Genomic DNA, 18,441 nt, shown 5'->3' with positions numbered 1-18,441 from the left:
TATTTTTATGTTTATAATGAGTTCCTCGCCTTTTCTCTCTCAGGAGCAAAGCAACAAGAAGATGATGTGACACTGAGCCTGTTTGCCAGCTGATTTTACTCTGAGATGTGATTTAAGTGGCAACAGGAGCAATTAACATGTGTTTGTTTGTATGTTTTAGCATTTCTTTCCTTGTTAGGGTGAGAAAATTAACCCTGGAATCTGAGGAAGCTTTTTTTTTCTTTTCTGGTGCTATTAATAAACAACCAAAGCAGTCCTCATGAGTATAGTAAGACACTGACTCCACTCTGTCAGGTGCAGACACAGTAACAACAGTGAGAGGTGACATCTTGTTGGCACAGGAAGGAGATGAGAGCACGTGACATGCCTTGTGAACACCACAAACTCAACTGCAGGGCAATTAACGCTTCATGACATCGTCTTGCATGAGAAATCATATTTATCACCATCTGTTTATTACGTTTTCTCAAAAAGGAAACTGTTTAAAATATCATAGATGGAGTTTGAGGCTGCCACCGTGTTCCTGTCTCCCCTCTGTTGACTGTGTACCAGTGCAGAGGTGTGCGTCTTTAGCCGGAGGTGGAATTAGTTTTCTCTGTGCCCGTGAGGCTCTGGCTAACTAGTGTCAGCCTCCAATGCGCTGTTTTCATTAAGCCCCGTATCCCACTCATCACGTTTTCCGGCGATTACTCTCACTTCTAGAAACGTGGCGATAAACTCCCTCATTTTTCTCACTCCCTCTGCCTGTCTCTCTCACCCCCAGCTCCTGTCACCACAGTGACACGCTGACCATCTCGCTGCCGGTGAAACTTCTTGCTTGTCTACAATTAACCATTTCTAACTAGAGATGAGAGTTAGGCACTTCCTACGCTCCAGTCAGACGTGAAGACTCGTCATGGTTGTTAATGGGATATATGGACCTTAATTCCAGCTGTCACTTTCCACTCCGTTGATGTATCGACCGGTGACAGTGATGAGAGTTGCCGTGGCGGCTGTGTGGGTACAAAGAGCAGCGAAGTTGTTAAGAGCGTTGCCTGTTCTGTTCTGCATATGGGTTCAGGTTTTCATCGGTCTTCATGCTAATGAGCTGCTGTTATGATAAGCTCGGTGAACATATGTTCCGCTCTCCATGTCACTGTAATATTTCAAAGGTGCTTGGCTGGTATTGCTTATTATGGTAATGAACATTGAACCTGATAATGGGCACTTCCACAAATAAAAGGCTCAGAGCTGCTGGAATTCAAGAAACAGTTTGGCTGCAAAAGTTCATTTCTGGACTATGTTGGTATTTAATGAACCTTCTGTCTTTTTGTGTCTGTGGGTGTGTCTGTGTGTGTGTGTGTGCAGGTACTCCAAGCTGTCAGACCCAGCAAACTGGCTGAAGATCAACAGGACCAATGGTCAGATCACCACCATGGCCCTGCTGGACCGAGAGTCCATGTACGTTAAAAACAACGTGTATGAGGCCACATTCCTAGCATTCGACAATGGTAAGTCTGGTAAGTCAGGATGAGTGTGTGTGTCGTTGTGACTTTGATTCAGAGAAATGGCCAATAGAGGCACATTTGCCACATTAACCAGTGTGACTATACTGCCCTAAAAAAAAAAGTGATGTACCAAAATAAAATTGGTCAAATCCTTGCTTTTGTGAGTAGTCTAGCTGTGTAAAAAATATTTAACTCAAACTTAAAGCAGATATCAGTGGAATGTTTTTGTTAACCCTCTATGGTACGCACTATGATGCCAGTGGGGAAAAAAATGTTTGGAGTGTTTTTATGTCTCAAAATAGACTAAATAAACATAATCTGAAGAAATTTTTAAAAAATTATTTATTTTTGGAAGTTTTTGGGGTTTGTTGCTTGTAGGCAACATTGTACCATTACGGTTCGTCATATACTGTATTAGAAACACCAGTCTCTGTAGACTTTCACCTTCACTGGCCTCATCCTCATCCCAATTCTCATTCTCTTCTTCCTCATCATCATCATAATAGCCTGATGTTTACTTTACTGCATTCAAAATAAAATGTATTAAGGATAAAAAACTAAATTATGATGAATTATATGTTTTTGAACATTATATTTACACCTAAACACACACTACCATAGTCTCATAATGCAATATTGATTCCATAATGGTCCAGTGTTGCCTCAAGGCAACATTGCAATTTTCTATAATGGTACGTTGTTGCTTTCGGGCAACAGGTGCATTTTAACAAGTTTCCATTATTTAATAAGTAAATAAATTGCATGGAACTATTAAAAAATAAACTTTACTAATCTATTAGTGTAAATATATTTTTTTCCAGATGAAAAAGGGCCAGGAAGTTATGTTTTCAGACCGTTTTAGTGGAGCAAAATGGCAAACCTGTTTCCTTTGAAAAAGTCTGCAAAAATGGGTTTCAGTATGGCTTCTTGAAAGTCATGTGATAAATTAAAGCATTGTTATTGGTTCTCTAAGGTCTCCTCTCTTTTTTAAAGTATTACAGCATTAAATGGGATGAATTGTGGAGATGTGACAGGCCAAAAAGTGGTATGTTGCCTGAGGGCAACATGGTACCATAGAGGGTTAATATAAGTCCTAAATAGTCCTATTTTCCATCAGCAATCACTTACATGAAGTATTTCAGCCTAAACACGAGTCTCTCCGTCACTCTGCTCTGCTGTAACCCGAGGAGAAAATTTTCCTTGTGGGATACAAGTGTTATCCAATGAGGAGAGAGAACGGCATGAAGGGCTGTGTGTGCAGCCAAGGGATGCGCGTGAATGTGGTGACGTAGCACGAGGACCAATTGATGCCTGACAAGGGCGGGGGCTGCTAACTCATGGTGCGTTCACGGAAACTCGTACTTTGTGTTTTTCCTTCCTGTGAAGTCATACCAGTTCGATCTGGTACGAGTTCACGGGTCGGAAGTTACGAGTGGCCGTTATAGGGAACTTTCACAGACAACAGGATGGTAAAAACACGAGCTACGGGTTACCTGGAACGCTACCAAGTCGTAGTTGTGACTTGAAGCTGTAACTTACGGTTTCAAAAGCCTGCCTTGAACGCAGCATTAGCCGAAACGGCCGTGAAGCTGATATCTGCTTTAACATTTTACCCTTATTTCAGAGTTACCTCTTTCTGTCTGTGCATTGAGGCAAAATATAAGCTGGCCATACAACACAAGAAAGGGGTAACTCCCATTGGTTCATAAAATGGTAGTGGCCTGTTGTACAGTAGGGCGTGTTGTGCATTCTATACACAAATAGGGTAACTCATGTTACGGTGTTCTCTTGTTGTTTCCCCACGGCTTTGAGTAGCTCTATACACAGACAGAATAAGGTACCTCATGTTAAAGTGTTCTCTCGTTGTTTCACCACAGTTGTTGGGAGTTACTGTGAAAACCACCCACAAATATATCCCAAATAAGATAACGTTGAGTCAAGATTGAGTCAAGATATTTATCCACATGATGTAGCAGACCTTTAATGTTCCAAAAATGACAAGCTCATTTTTCCTTCTTGCGTTGTAGGGCAGTATAGGGGCGGCAGTGTGTGTTGGTCCATCACTTTGATACAGAGATAACATGAAATTAGGTTCAGACATTCATTGTCCCCAGAAGATGCGGGTCCTAAAGGTCCCTCAACTTTTCCTGTAGTGGACACCGTGAAAGGTTTGGAGAAATATTGGATGGACTGATCCTGTAGGTGTTCTTTTGTGTGGGTTTGTGTGTGAGGTTCACATAAATAGCTGAGATAGATCCTGTTCAGCCGGGTCCCACTTAGGAGATTCACAGGAGACCAGCATGTGCACAGGGTCACCAGTAAAAATATATTTCTAATGCATTTTAAAAAACACCCACTAGACCAGAGCAGATGTTGTACTGTCACTTGTTTCCCTTGACATCAGAGTGTAGGTGTAAGCTTTTTCACTCGCCTCAGCACATTCTCACCTCAGCAGTAAAGAAATAATATAAGTAATAATTTATGTTGTTTTGTTGTCTGTCTTGTCACTTTATTTGGCGGAGGCTAATGCCTGTTTACACAAGTCTAATGGACGACGTGATTTAGCTCTAATAAACTCATTATGACAAAACAGAGGCTGATTTACTACCATATTATTGTTTTAAAATCCTATAAAGCAACATAAAAGCAGAACAAACAGATTTTTCACAGCCTGTGGAGTGGATGAGCCATAAGCATACACAGCGCACTGTGTATAAGTAAGCACAGGCGGTCAGCGCCCTGTGTCCCTGTAGAAGATAAAACTCTCAGAATAAAACCTGTCAATGAGGGTCATGAGTATCATCCTAAGAACTGAGACAGTGTACGCAGCTAAAGAACTAAAGCACTACAAATAAATGTGCTTGCTCTCTGTGTAAGTAGGTGGGACCCAGGTGTTTTTACCCCGGTGAGAAATGAGGAATTGGTTGCCCCGAAGCACACCAACTTAAGTTGAAAGTGTTGACTGCCTATTGATTCTGGAGCCCAGTGTCAACAAGGGGATATATTCCACTTTGATTGAAATTCTCTTTACTTATTCTATTCAAGCGAAGCGTAAGAAGCAACAAAGCACCCAGCCAATCATAACCGACAAGACGGTCGATGGGCCTTGGGACCCAGGGCAACGGACCTTTACATAGTTGATGCACCAAGTTACTGTCTGATAGAGGGAAAGAAGTTGAAATCCAACACTGATGAGCAACTGCGGTGAACTATCTGTGCTGCACTGCATCAGTAATTTAGTCCAGCTAGCTGACAGTCTGTGTTCAGGGGGTTGTCAACTGAATATCACGGCCACAATATATCACTGCAGCCTGTTTGTTCAACAGAGCAGCACACGTATTTTCTTCATCCGTAGTTTGGGGCTTGTAATGTTATTATGTTATGTTATGTATTAATTCAAGCGCAAGTGGAAACCTATAGTGACAAAATGAATAAACTGGCACTGAGAGAGAAGGAGGGTTAATGACTAAATGTGTGCATTTTAATCAAACGACTGACGTGTGAAGAGTTTGTCAGGTTTATTCAGTGGACCACAGCATATTATATTGAACATTGGTTGTGTGTGATTTTTTCAGTCATTGGACAAATATCATGATATTGATTTTACCCATATGACCTCATTCTGCTGCCTTAACTGGTTGCGTTGAGGCTAATTCTTCATATATTGCTTTGTACATGGCTGTAGGCACTACACCGTCCACTGGGACCGGCTCCAGTCCCCCGCAACCCTCAACAGGATCAGCAGCATAGCTCATGATTTAAATTAGATGGATATATACAGCACACTGTAACCTTACAACTCGTCATATATTAGAAGAAGCTATGTTGCGTGTGTAAAATCATAATCTTCAAAGTACCTTGTAGCTGTGGGGTAAATTATGTGTAGTGGATTATTTTCTCCACATATGCTCATGTCAATTGTTATATCAAAGTGTGATTAGTGCATGAAAATCATGACATCACTTCTTTCCAACTGATTCCCATTAAGTTTTAACCACTGAGCAGAAACAGAACAGCAGGATTACATCACATATGAAATAACCCAAACAGCTGCTAAGTGTAACAAGCTGATTGTGAGGGGAAAAAAGGGCCTTTCATCAACAAAAACATAAAGATGCAGTGAAATAAGTTTTTTAAAATAAATGTTCTCTTATCATTCCATCAGTCCGGGGTTTTAAACAGTCCAGACATTAAATATTTATATTTGCACTTTAGTTCAGCCCCATTACTAATGTTTTCACTGCTTTTGTTGGTCGGCCTCAACTTGCACTGACTCGTAACAATAACTTTGAGTTTGTGTTCCTTTTTGAAAACAACTTGAACGTGGTGCACTTAAAAAACAATGAGGCGCTTACTCCTAGCACCATGATGAACAGAATCAGCAGAAACAGCGGCTGAAAAACAATATTTATCAGTCAGTGTAAGTGCAGTTTATTTACTGTGTCTGCTGTAATCAAAGCACATTAGAGGTTTTGTTCTTAGTGCATAAAACATCACAAATGTTTCTCCCTGAACCCGATTCGGTTCTGTTCTGGTCATGAGTCATGGAAAAAACCTCTGAGTGTGTTATGATGAGCTTGTGTTGTTGGATTCAGCGAAGGGTTCGTGTCCGAGTCTGCTCCCAGTGGCTTTGCAGAGAGCAGATAACAGAAATCTTTATGTGAGCATTGTCCTCTCCAATATGAGTCGAGCCTCAGCCTTTTCAGAAAGCAGCCAGTTCTGAACACAAGGACTGAAACATTATGTCTTTTCATTTGTTCTGGCTGTTTTGTTTGGGTGCTCCACTACAAATGTATACGGTATTGTTCCTCCACTTTCAGCCTCTCTGTAAACAAAACATTTTTTATTCCCAGTTGTTTCTCTGCTTGTACGCCTCATTTTCTCTCTCCTACACATGAATCAGCTGGAAAAATGTCACAGACATGCAAGTATTGTTTTGTGGCCCTCTGAAGCTTTCTCATCACACTCCCTCTTCCTGCCTCCTGCTCCACCTCCACTTATTTCATCTTCCCTCTTCTACCTAACCATTATTCTTCCCTTTCCATCGTTAACATTATCTCACCATCTCCTCCTTCTCTCTTTCCTCACCCCCCCCTCCCTTCAGGTTCTCCTCAAGCCAGTGGGACAGGAACCCTCCAGATCTACCTGATCGATGTAAATGACAACGCTCCAGTGCTGATTCCCCGGGAGGCCCAAGTGTGCGAACGTGCACGCCCTAACTCCAGGGTCAACATCACTGCAGCAGACGCTGACGCTGACCCCAATGTGGGGCCCTTTGTCTTCGAGCTGCCATCTTTTCCCTCCAGCGTTCGCCGCAACTGGACCATCTCCAGGCTGAGTGGTAATTAAGCGCTCTACGTTGTCTTTAACGCAGCTAGAATTCAAGATGTGAACCCGTGTGGTGTAAAAAATGCGACGTACGGAGGAATGACATATGACCATTCAGCATCCTGAGGTGAATTAAACCATAAACTAAACAGATGTGATGCAAAACCCCTCTGCAGCATAACAGGGGCCATCAATCGGGGGACCGGGGCTCGCTCTAAGCTGTGAGAGAAGTCCAAGTTTAACAAAATGTCTCACAAAGCTCGCAGTGAGAGACACGGGTGCCATCCAGTGCTGACGTATCATCTCGGGTTTGTGATAAATGAGATCCATTCATCTCTCTGTCCCCCGAGCAACCGATCTGTCACCAAATCCACCCAGATGGATGTGTCACAGCAGTTGTCTTGAGGACAAATCTGATCATATACCTGGATTCCTCTCCCATCGAGGCTCTTGTCTTAGCTTGACTGAGTGATAGATGCTGAAGGTTACACACATTCCTTTTTCTTTTTAATGCCGCCTTGCATACATGCATGTCAAAATGATTGCTGACAGTTTGTTTGGTTGCAGCTTTTATTTTGTGTGTCATTCACTCATACCTACGCACGAGGACACGATATCCTGCAGTAAAGAAAATGTAATTTCTCTGCAGTACACTGTCTAATCTTGTTTTCCCCTTCTTCTTCCTCTCCTCCTTCTCTATGTCTTCTCCCCTCCCACTCACTGCTCTCCTTCTCTTAACGCTTCTTCTCGTTCCACTCTCCCCCGTCTCTGATGCTACCTCACTCCCTCCCAGGTGACTATGCTCAGCTCAGGCTAAGGATTCCTTACCTGGACCCAGGTATGTACGAGATCCCCGTCATCGTGTCGGACTCGGGGAACCCTCCTCTGTCCAACCGCTCGGTGATCAGAGTCAAAGTTTGTCCCTGTGATGATAACGGGGACTGCAGCGCCACAGGAGCTGTAGCAGCAGCCGGCCTCGGCACCGGGGCCATCATCGCCATCCTCATCTGCATCATCGTGCTGCTCAGTGAGTACAACGCAGAGGAACAGTCGAAGCTAAACACGTCTACATGAGCTTATTTTCATCTGTTATACAACATGAAAGTGACAGAATTTAGTGCTGCTCATAAACCGAATCCTTCGTCAGCTTGTGTTTGCTATAATGTCATTTCTTTTTCCCACAGTTCTGGTTCTGCTGTTTGTGGTGTGGATGAAGCGCAGAGAGAAGGAGCGGCAGGCGAAGCCCCTGCTGATCGACCCCGAGGACGATGTCAGAGACAACATCCTCAAGTACGATGAGGAGGGAGGAGGAGAGGAGGACCAGGTACCCTTTGTAGCCAGTAAATATACTGTACCAAAGGCACAGTGAGCTGTGGCGTCTTGTGGTGTTTTCTCGCTCTTATACAGGGTATGGACTGACTAGATAGAAAAGATTCGATAACTAATGTCCACAAGGGTGAGAGTCACCCATATACTCTGACAGGTGGCTCACAGTAGCTCAGGAGTCTGTGGAGCTATAAATGAAAACAATACTAAATAAAGTAGTAAAATATAATTTATTCATAAATTAGAGTGGTTATTGCTCCAATGTATGATTATTTCTTTATTATCAAACAATCTGCCAGTGATTGTCTTGATTTGTCATTGAAAATAGGGTTAAGGAATACATACAAGATAAGATGTTTAAGATAAAGCATTGCCATTTACAGTTATTTGGGGATTACAACACAAATGTCAGAAACATGCTTCTCATGTGAAGCACAGTAACTCCAAACTTCTAGATTTGTCTTCCTCCAAAACATCTTGGAAGTCAGACCTCTTATAGACCCAGATATATTAAAGATACCTTGGTCTGTGTGACCTTAGATACACAGCTTTAACATTTTCAGACCAGTTCAATTTTATGACAGTGTGAGGATAATTTCAAACTGCTAATTATTCCTGTAAATTGGTGTTCCTGCCTGTTTCTGCTTTCAAAGCTCAGTAATTAGCTCCTTCACGTTGATAAAATAAAATTCCACGAAAGTGAGACACAAAATTAGAGCATGTACCACAGTTTCAAAATTAGCCATGAACACGACTTGGCAAGCTGGACCGCAGAGTGGGAACATATTTTTCGCAAAGCGAGCGAGTGTGTTTTTCAGGCGACAATCTGCCCTCTGCCCTTCGACAAGTACTGGGGCTGAAACGCTGTTTGGCTTGAATTCCACAACTCTGCAGCTCTTTTTATATGATGAACCCTTTTCCTGCTCAGAAATGGATGTGAACAATTTTTTAGTTATAAATTAACTGTACACCACGCACCCTTATTTAATGTTTTTCTTACATAAATAAAAACAATGATTTTGAACGCCATCATCTTTGATTAATTTAGAGATGTAATTAATTATGCCCTTTTGGATACCTGCTGTTTTCCAACACCCACACACACATTAGGTATCTCGTACATCAACACACATTAACATCACATGGCTGCAGTGCATAAAAGCATATAATCGCTCTGAAGCATCTGGGTGAGGATTTAGTAGGTGTAGTGTAGTCATCAGCTGCAGGAGAGCTGTTCATCAACAACCTGCTCTACGTATTAACAAAATACAGTTAAACTTCAACTCACTTCAACAGTTGTAAACAATAGATTTGTATTAACAGTGCTGTTTGTCTTTTATGTACCATTTAGTTTCAAAGTTGGCAATGAATGTAAATTGAACAGCGAGCACACAGTGCCGTCAGTATAATTTGCACATAAATATGAGCAGACTGATGCCGCCTGTGTGTGTCTGTGCGTGTGCACTGTGCATGCATGTGGGTTCCTGAGAGAGAGAGAGCGTTGACTAGTATTACAGACGGTGCAAGAGCTCCACATGCTTTCAAAGTAACAGAACAGTAAAGAACAAGGCTCATGTTTCTCTTGATTTAATTTACTTCTATAAGAATCTAATAGTAACTTAAAGTATTCAGTAATATTTGATCTATTTCGGTGTTTTTTTTTTTATCATTTCAGACTGCTATAGTGTTTTTCACATTTTTTCACACTGTGGCTCGTGTCCCAGATCGATTTCCTAGTTCTAAGCGGGGGTAGGGTGTTCACACTGGGAAACGTACAAAACATATCAATACAGAAGTCAACTCAAAGCAGGCAGCCTGACGCATTAGATAGGGTTGGTTTTTGTTTTTCAGTGTGTTTTTGATTCATCCACACTGAGACACATAAAGGAAATGGAGGATCTACTATAGGCTGAAAAATAGAAATAACTCGGTTAAGTGGAAGTTTGACATCACTGATGTTTCAAATGTTGTGCTGTTTTCTGTCACTATGTCTAACTATTGAAACTTTACACTTTACTTTGTTACACTGTGACAAACCAATGTGAGTCTACATTGTCTAGAATAAGTATGTAACAAGGATTTGGGACCAGCTGAAGCCAGCAGCAGCAGTGCACATTTACAAAGGAGCTCAGAGATTCCTTTTTTTTTTTTTTTATAGAAAGTGCTGTAGCAAAGATTTCACCGCAGGTCAGTGCTGAGCCTTCACACACTTTAGGAACACACATCAAAGTGTGTGCGACAGTGAGGGCGCACAATGAGACCAGACCGGGAAATAAAATCCAGGTTGAAAACTGAGCTTGATTATAGTCTCAACTCCTGCAGTTAGAGAAACAGCTGTGAAACAGGAAATGTTTAGATAATGAGGATGATGATAATTTTTTTTTTCACTATCAAACTGACTCTCAGTTTTTTCCTCCATGGCGTTCATCCAGGACTATGACCTGAGCCAGCTGCAGCAGCCCGAGTCTCTGGACCACATCATCAATAAGCCTGCGGGGGTGCGCAGGGTGGACGAGAGGCCTGTGATCACTGAGTCGCAGTATCCCGTCAGACCCAGTCTGCCCCACCCCGGAGACATCGGAGACTTCATCAATGATGTAAGACGGAGGATGGAGTTGGTGTTTCTTTAATGGTTAACATGGTTAACAGATTGGTTATTTGTAAATATTCATAATCTTCTTAGGGATAATAGGGATCAATCTTGTTTTCTCCACGACTGAATCTTTGTCACTGCTGGAAATACTGTATTTGGCCACTGTACGCAGCTCAATGTCTGGCTCAGAAACAGCATCCAGGGCATCATGGGACATTAAAAGCCTGAAGGGTGGATGAGCCAGATAGGAAGAAATTTACTGCAACATTTACAGTCTGGCACACAGCACCTGTTAGTTTGCGAAAAACAACACCTCCATTATATTGTTGGTGAAGCACAGCAGCTGGCCTCGATCCAGTCCGACGACTATAGACCGTCCTGATACAGCGGGTCGGACCACACACACACACACACACACACACAGAGCAGTAAGGGAGTATCCTACTGTGCTGTAACTCAGAGCAGAGGGGTTGAAGATCTTTTCTGCCTTTCTTGTCTTTGCGTCTCCAGGGTCTCAGGGCGGCAGACAACGACCCCACGGCTCCTCCCTACGACTCCCTGCTGGTGTTCGACTACGAGGGCAGCGGTTCGACTGCCGGCTCCGTCAGCTCGCTCAACTCCACCAGCTCAGGGGACCAGGACTACGACTACCTCAACGACTGGGGCCCTCGCTTCAAGAAGCTGGCCGACCTCTACGGAGGAGGAGACGATGACTGAGAGCGGAGCAGGGGGGCTGGGCTGGGCGGGGCTGCGGCGGGGGGTCGGGAGAGGCAGGGTCGGATGGATGGATGCTCCTGGTAACCACAGGCAGCGGCCGAGAACATGACGCAGGCTCCGTGGTAGACGACGTGTGAGGAACGGACCCTTAACCTGGGCTGGTGTTAGTTTGCTCAAAGCAACCAAGCCTGCAAACATGAATTCTGCTGCAACGCAACTGTATTCTGGCTTTATATTTTTTAGTGGCGAGTTTGTAGTGTGATGTTTCTTTTTTTTTCTTTTTTTTTGTTCTCTCACCTTGCTGGACCTGGAGTCGTCTCGGGACAAATCAAGGAAGTCGTGAGAGACACGAGTAGTGAAGTTGTGCTTTGATTGATTGTTAAAACAAAACCATCTCTTGCTTTAGTCTCACACTGAAGAGAATGTTTTTTTGGGGAAGATGCTCTCTGACTCTCTCTTTCACTGTCAACTTGAATTTCCTTAGAACAGAAGCACTGTCATTTTATAAAGTGCCTTTTGTGGTGTGTTTTTGTATCAGACTCCTGCTATCTCAGGATCGGTTGCCATTTGTGCAGTACAGTGGAGGCAGGTTCTCTCGTCGGCCCCCTGCGCTCCTCAGACCAGCCCTGCCTGTCGCTCTCCTCTCCCTCCCACAGTGGTGCAGACGAACAACCGCAGCAGCCAGTCCCAGGAGGGAAGGACACAACCAGGGCGGACTATTGGACATCATAACCCAATCAATTCTGGCCTAAAAGACGCTAATGAGAGTCGTTTTGGTCGAAAGGCAACCCTCTTCTCCAAGGACCTGCTCAGTTTGACTTTCACAAGCATCACCTGTTAACACAACTACAGCGACACACTGACATTGTGTGAGACCATTTTTATATATGTGGGGGTTTTCTAATTTAGTGGAGAATGCCTGCCTTTCCTCTGTGGACTCATGAGTTTAGGAGCCTTTATGTTGAGACGCTTGCCTGCGATGTACGGTTTTGTGTTGCTTTCTCCACAGTGTAAAGCTTATGTAGGCATGATCTGATTAGTCAGACAGTGTAAGAAAGTTGAACTGGAAATGACTAGGAACAAAGGCATCTGAGAGAGATTTTTTTTTTTTTGTCGCCTTGAACATTCCCGTTTTTTATAGGCCAACGAAACTATTAAAAGGTGCATGATTTTTTTTTTCAAAAAAATGTTTTACTCGAAGCACTTGTTACTATGTGGTGAGAATGTGAAAATAGTCAGCAGAAACTATATGAATATACTCTGTATAAAGACACTGAGAAAATAAAAATACTGTAAGATACCTATTTTTGAAGTATTGATGACATAAACGTTGCTGCTCTCTTTCTCTGGCTCTTCATTGGGCCTAGGGGATTTTTTGGCCTGTTCATTTTTAATATGTGGATAGTTTTGTTTCTTTGTCTTTTGTTGAAGCATAATTCCATTTTTAAAATGCCTGCTTATTCATTTTTCAGTTCAGTTTTCCTTCTTTTTTTATTTCTAAAAATGCTGTTACACTCCTTTTATATATAAAACACAGCCTTCCCCTCTCACTCTGTATTGTCTGACGGATGTGTTCTTCCTGTTGGCCTCTGGCCCCGGGGCAGTGGAGGGTTCATTAGCCATGCCTGCTGATAGTTGTTATATTATTCAGTGTATTGAAATTCTTTTACTCATTCATCTAGATACTGGATGTGTGCTTTAGAAAATAAACAAGACATGTTTTGAAAACGTGCCATCTTTCTCTGAATGTTCCCTCCTCACATCGTGATCGGGTCGTGATCATGCCGCGTTGGTTCGGTGATTTCAAATATAACTCCGTGGTCATTATTTATCACTGACGTGTCCCAGATAGCTTAAAGTTAAAGCCACTGTGTGTTGGATTTTAATATTTCTACCATTTGTGCACAGCATTGGCAATGCACCAAGTGTGGTCGACAGCAGCGCTGATGGTAAATGGGCCGAAAACAAGAGACAGTGCATCACTCTTCAAGTTGTTTTCCACAAACACTTACACCATCAGAATCATTTGAAATATGCTAAAATCACATTAAAATTCAACACACAGTGGCTTCATATTCACTAGTTTTCCCTCTGTATTTGTTCATGAAATGACTGGTTTGTGTTTGTGCGCTGAGTCATTGTAGCGTCTTTGCTTTTTACCGTGAAATAATTTATTTTTAAGTGTTAGAAAGGGCCGTGAAGCAGAACAGACTCCATTTGGATTTACACAGTTAATCTTTGACCCTATTGTTTGGATATGGCTTCATTTTCTAATAAAACCAACTATTCCTTCTTTTATTGCATCTCAGACCAAGGAGCATTACAGCAGTGTATGGGGGTCAGGAACTATATTTGTGTCCAATCCTGTGATTTCAATTAGTCAGCTGAAGTGCCAAAAAACCCGCTGGGGACTTAAAGGGTTTTAATCCTCTCCGGCTGTGTGTCTATCAATTAGCCACACCATTAATCCCCACGGCGTAATCTCATTAGATAGAGCGCCTTTAATGAGACACCCAGAGAGAAAGCAGAGAGGCAGGCAGTAAGAGAGAGGAAGAAAAATGAGGCGGTGGCAAGATGCAGGTAGGCCGTGTGGAGAGGTGATTAGTAGGATGGAGGAGAGGGTCAGCAGAGGAAGTGAGATCCAAGCACAGCAGGGACAATGCATAACAATTATGAAATGCTTTTAGGAAAAAGATGTTAAATATGAGGAGGGAAAATAGAGCCATTATTAATCTTGGATTATTCACTACGGCCACAAATTTGAGGAGTGGTACAGAAGACAGCAGAGGTGAGCAGAGTTAATGGAGCTTGCCGGACTAGTTGGTGAGAGATGTTTTTGAGTCCCTTGTTAATCTCCACTGGAGTGTCCCAGTAATGAGAACATCCAGTAATAAACCTATGTTAACCTTTACAGTAGAACAATAATGAATTGTCCTGTGGACCCAAGTTAATAACAGAGTCATCAGAGGTTGGGCTGCTCTGCTCTGAAATAATAATCAAGATGGTAAAAAGTCGTCTTGGTCGTAGCCACTCGGCTGATAAGGAGATTAACTTCAGGGAGGGTTTCTTTGAAGGGTTTAGTCGAAGTTCACTGGGTTTCCATGTGGCAGAACTCAAGTCGTCCCCTTGATAAACGGCGTATACGGACTGAGAGCTTTGCTGCTGGCTCGAAGCCAGTGGCTTGTGTGTTGTAAATAAAGTTCTCCTCTTCAAACATGTCCAAGCCTGGCTCCTTTCATTTCCACTCTCTCGTACTGTAGCTATAGTGGGTCTCTTGGGTCTCTGCTGGGAGCGGTCCAATCTGAAAAACACCAGCTGATGTTGATGTTCTGATGTTGGCTGCGTGATCAGCTGTTCACAGTTTAGTGTTGATGTCGCTCTGCAGCGGAGGCACCACCCAGGACAGGCTGCTGCTGCTGGCACCTCTCTGAACCTCCTGCTATTTCAGGACTCTAAAATGAGATCAAAGCAGCAGAATAAATTTGATGTTCTTGCTGCAAGGAGGAGGGGGGGGTTACTGTTTAATGACCAGCCATTTATGATATGGATGGCCGGTCCAATGGAGACACTCTGCTATTATGAAGACAGGGTGCTCTCATCAGTCAGTGCTGAAACACTCTCTATGCCCTATCAAACAGCATTTAAAAAGAGCATTTCTTACACATCACTGGTGTTTTTTTCAGTGAGTCTTAAAAAAAGAAGCAGTGGTGGAATATGCAAAGGAATATATTGTACTTTTTACTTCTTTACATTTGTTTCATAAGAGCCAACTAGTTATTTCCCTTAATTTTTTTTTATAAATGTTAAACATACCATAAATTGAGATAACCGAGTTTGCTGCTATATATTAAACCCATTAAGAGCCCAAGGCTCACTACGGCTATGTCCACACTGTTACATTTCCATTTTAAAACAGTGTCTTAAAATGAAGACAACTTCTATCAACATTAACACAGTCAAACAAACATGAATATGGATGTCAGTGTAGCTGATGTCTGCAGGCTAAGACTCAGTGGCTGATTGGATTCCTGTGGTATCCCAACTGATATAAGGTGAGGGTGGGGTACACCCTGGACAGGTCGCCAGTCTATCACAGCGGTGAAATATAGAGACAAACGACCTTCTGGATTTCAGAGCTTGAAATGAGGAACTCTCTGCAACTAAAACCTTCTTCCACCACTGATGACTGAACCATTTAATCATGAGATGTGACCCTGTGAATGTTCACACACATTCAGGGAACATGTGTGCCGTATTCAGGAACATCTGTAATATAATCAGAATGAATGATGCATCATGGGTTCTCCCTTGTGTTATTTGACATCCTTAATGCAAGAACATGAAACCTGTGCTGCTGCTGCTGCTGCTGCTCTGCAGAGAGCAGCTTCTTTGTGTGATTACATGCTGAAGTGCAGTGGGAAACCAGAGCTGCATCCTCGAGCAGAGCTGCTGCTCTCATCAACTGGATGTTATTCCTCACTGCGGCCACAGGTTAAGTGCTTTCCCCGGGACACTGGCTACATCTCTAAATGGTAGAAGATGATTCCTTCACAGCCAAGCCGGTCTCTGGTGTCCTTTAGGGTACAATCAAGCTTCCATTCCCATCTGCCCCCCAATTCCCCTCTGTCAGCATCACTGCAGGAAGACAGACCAACATTTACTATGAATAATGAATGTACAGCACAGTCATTAGTATAAATAAATAATTGACTACCACACGTGTGCGGCAGCATTAGTCTTGTAAATGTAATGATGACATTATAGTAACATGACGGGGAGTAAAGGCAGCCTCACGCCCCGTCTAAGCTGATTAGTCGTACTTTTATGACTCTGATCTTATACGTGTGTCCTGTGTATTCAAAGTCCTTATTCCATCGAAAGAGCATGATTTACATACTTTATACTTCATGGTGAAGAGATTATACTTCTCATACATAATTCATTTGTGTCTTTCTGAATTTTAAAAAGTGTTTCTGGATCAGGTGAGAGCTTTGGCCTAAAGGTGTTTTGTGGTCATTCATATCCCTCTTGGTGTTTTTTCCTCCTCTGATTAAAAATGTGCAGATGTTTTATTCACTGTATATTTTTTCCATGGCGGCATTATGTGACCATGCCTGTGGTGCGGCTCTGGGGATGGCTGTGCTGATCTATTTGTTGGTCCAGGGCTGAAATATCCTAAAGATTTTTTTTATGGCTTGTCATGTTTTGTACAGATATTCATGGTGAATCATACCGACTTTCCCTGTGGTGTCAACATGAGCTAGATTTACCATGATTTTTTATGTTTCATTTTGGTGGAGTCACGGGGTCAAAATTTAAATTCCTCTAATACTATGACAGAATACCTGCAAACACTGACACGCTCACGTCTCAGCTCTACTTTGTGTTTAGTGCAAATGTTAGCATGCTACACAGAGATGGCAAACATGATACAGCGCTTATCTACAGCCTCCCCAGCTGCTCTCAATGCTGTGGACTCTTAGTGTTGCAATGTTTTTTTAATGTCTCCCGTCCTAAGTGTGCTGCCAGTATCTGCTGACATAGACTTACATTAGTCACGCAAGTATTTCAAGAGTCTGACCCCAATTTGAGAACAAGATAAAAGATCAGTGGGTTAAAATGCAAATGGCCGTTTTGACTTTCACATCAGCCTGTGTCATGTTGAGTCTCAGCTTATTTGTTTTTTTGTGCTCAGGAACATCACATCACATCTCTGTGTGTGTGCACCACAGGTGTGTATGCTCAACACATTTTGGTGGCTGTATCGCCTCATAAAGGAGATGACTTTGTAAATGGAGATGTTCCTCTCCTGTGGGCTGACACTGCCTGCTGCCTGACCTGATTCAGCTCCATTAAAGAGGCCAACAGGCTATTAACCCCTGCGTCAATACCTCACAGGTTCAGCCGTGCTTACAAACCCATTTCAGCAGCAGTCATAAACACTGGCCTTATTATAGCATCTCCGGGCCAAAGCAGACTGCCCCGGTCGACCCCGTAACAAAAGAATCCTAAAGTCAGCATTAACCTGGGTGGAACAAGGGTGCAGAGGCACGTGAAATGGAGTCGCAAGGTGATGTAGACTAATGAACTAGTGTTGCATTTTATATGCCAGGGTTTGATTCCTCAGAAGAAGCTAAAAAACCACACTCTTTCATTTTCAAGTATTATATAGGCCACCAGATTTGTGCATCCTAATGGATGATAAAGGGCAGCCACTGAATCACTCCATGCCACATCAATTCCCCCACATCCCACTCTCATGTCCCACCTAGGAGAGAGTTTTATTCATAAGCTCAAAACTTAATCAACACTATGCAAGGAGGCGTTGAAAAGGATAAAATTAATTAACTGTCTTTTAGTTTTTGCATTTGTCTCACAGCGTGAATACAGTGGGATTATGAGTGTAATTTCGAATTCATTGGTTTGCAAAGTAATGTCAATGAAAAAAATATCACAACCTTCCTATTCATATAGCTATAGGGGTCTTACCTTAATAAAGGATTTCATAACCTTCCGATCCATGTAAGTAATGGGGGCCGGGGGAGCTTTCATCAGCCTCCAACCATCATTAAAACTGAGCCCCTCTGTGAGCGTAAACAAGCAAAGAAGCAGAGACCAGAGACTTATCATAAAAGTGCAAGAGGAACACCAACTGTGAAGCTCTGTCTGAGCAGTCGAACCCCATCTTAAGTACAAGATGAACAGTCACAGGCAGGTGTGTGTGCCCGCAGACACGCAAACACACAAATAAACTTGCTTTAGATATGGTCTATTATATAATCTCACCCTGGGGTGAAAGAAAAAAATGACAACACTGAATGTAACAAATTAATAACAACCCCCTTTAATAAATGCCATGGAAGGAAACAGTGGTGTTACTTATCCCTTCTTCCCTCTGGCAGGCTCAGGGTGTTTACCCAACACCCTCAGGTGCAGTGACTGAGACGTCGCTAGGCAACCGCACCATCCCTGTTGTTGCTCTGCCTCTGG

At 42.8% G+C, this 18,441-nt stretch overlaps 1 protein-coding gene across 1 annotated transcript in view; it reads left to right on the top strand.

Moving 5' to 3' along the window:
- cdh4 (cadherin 4, type 1, R-cadherin (retinal)) overlaps positions 1-12,763 on the top strand; it is a 74,772-nt gene extending 62,009 nt beyond the window's left edge. The window contains exons 9-14 of the mRNA XM_083972716.1: positions 1,348-1,490; positions 6,592-6,828; positions 7,609-7,842; positions 8,000-8,139; positions 10,574-10,738; positions 11,245-12,763. Coding sequence (XP_083828842.1) covers positions 1,348-1,490; positions 6,592-6,828; positions 7,609-7,842; positions 8,000-8,139; positions 10,574-10,738; positions 11,245-11,451 — 1,126 coding nt within the window. The 3' untranslated portion in view covers positions 11,452-12,763. The remainder of the gene's footprint in view (positions 1-1,347; positions 1,491-6,591; positions 6,829-7,608; positions 7,843-7,999; positions 8,140-10,573; positions 10,739-11,244) is intronic.
- The last annotated feature ends 5,678 nt before the right edge of the window (positions 12,764-18,441 follow it).

Source organism: Trachurus trachurus, assembly GCF_905171665.1.
Source record: "Trachurus trachurus genome assembly, chromosome: 5".
NCBI lineage: Eukaryota > Metazoa > Chordata > Actinopteri > Carangiformes > Carangidae > Trachurus > Trachurus trachurus.
The sequence above is the reverse complement of the archived record's forward strand: the minus strand, read 5'-3'. Positions and strand labels throughout refer to the sequence as shown.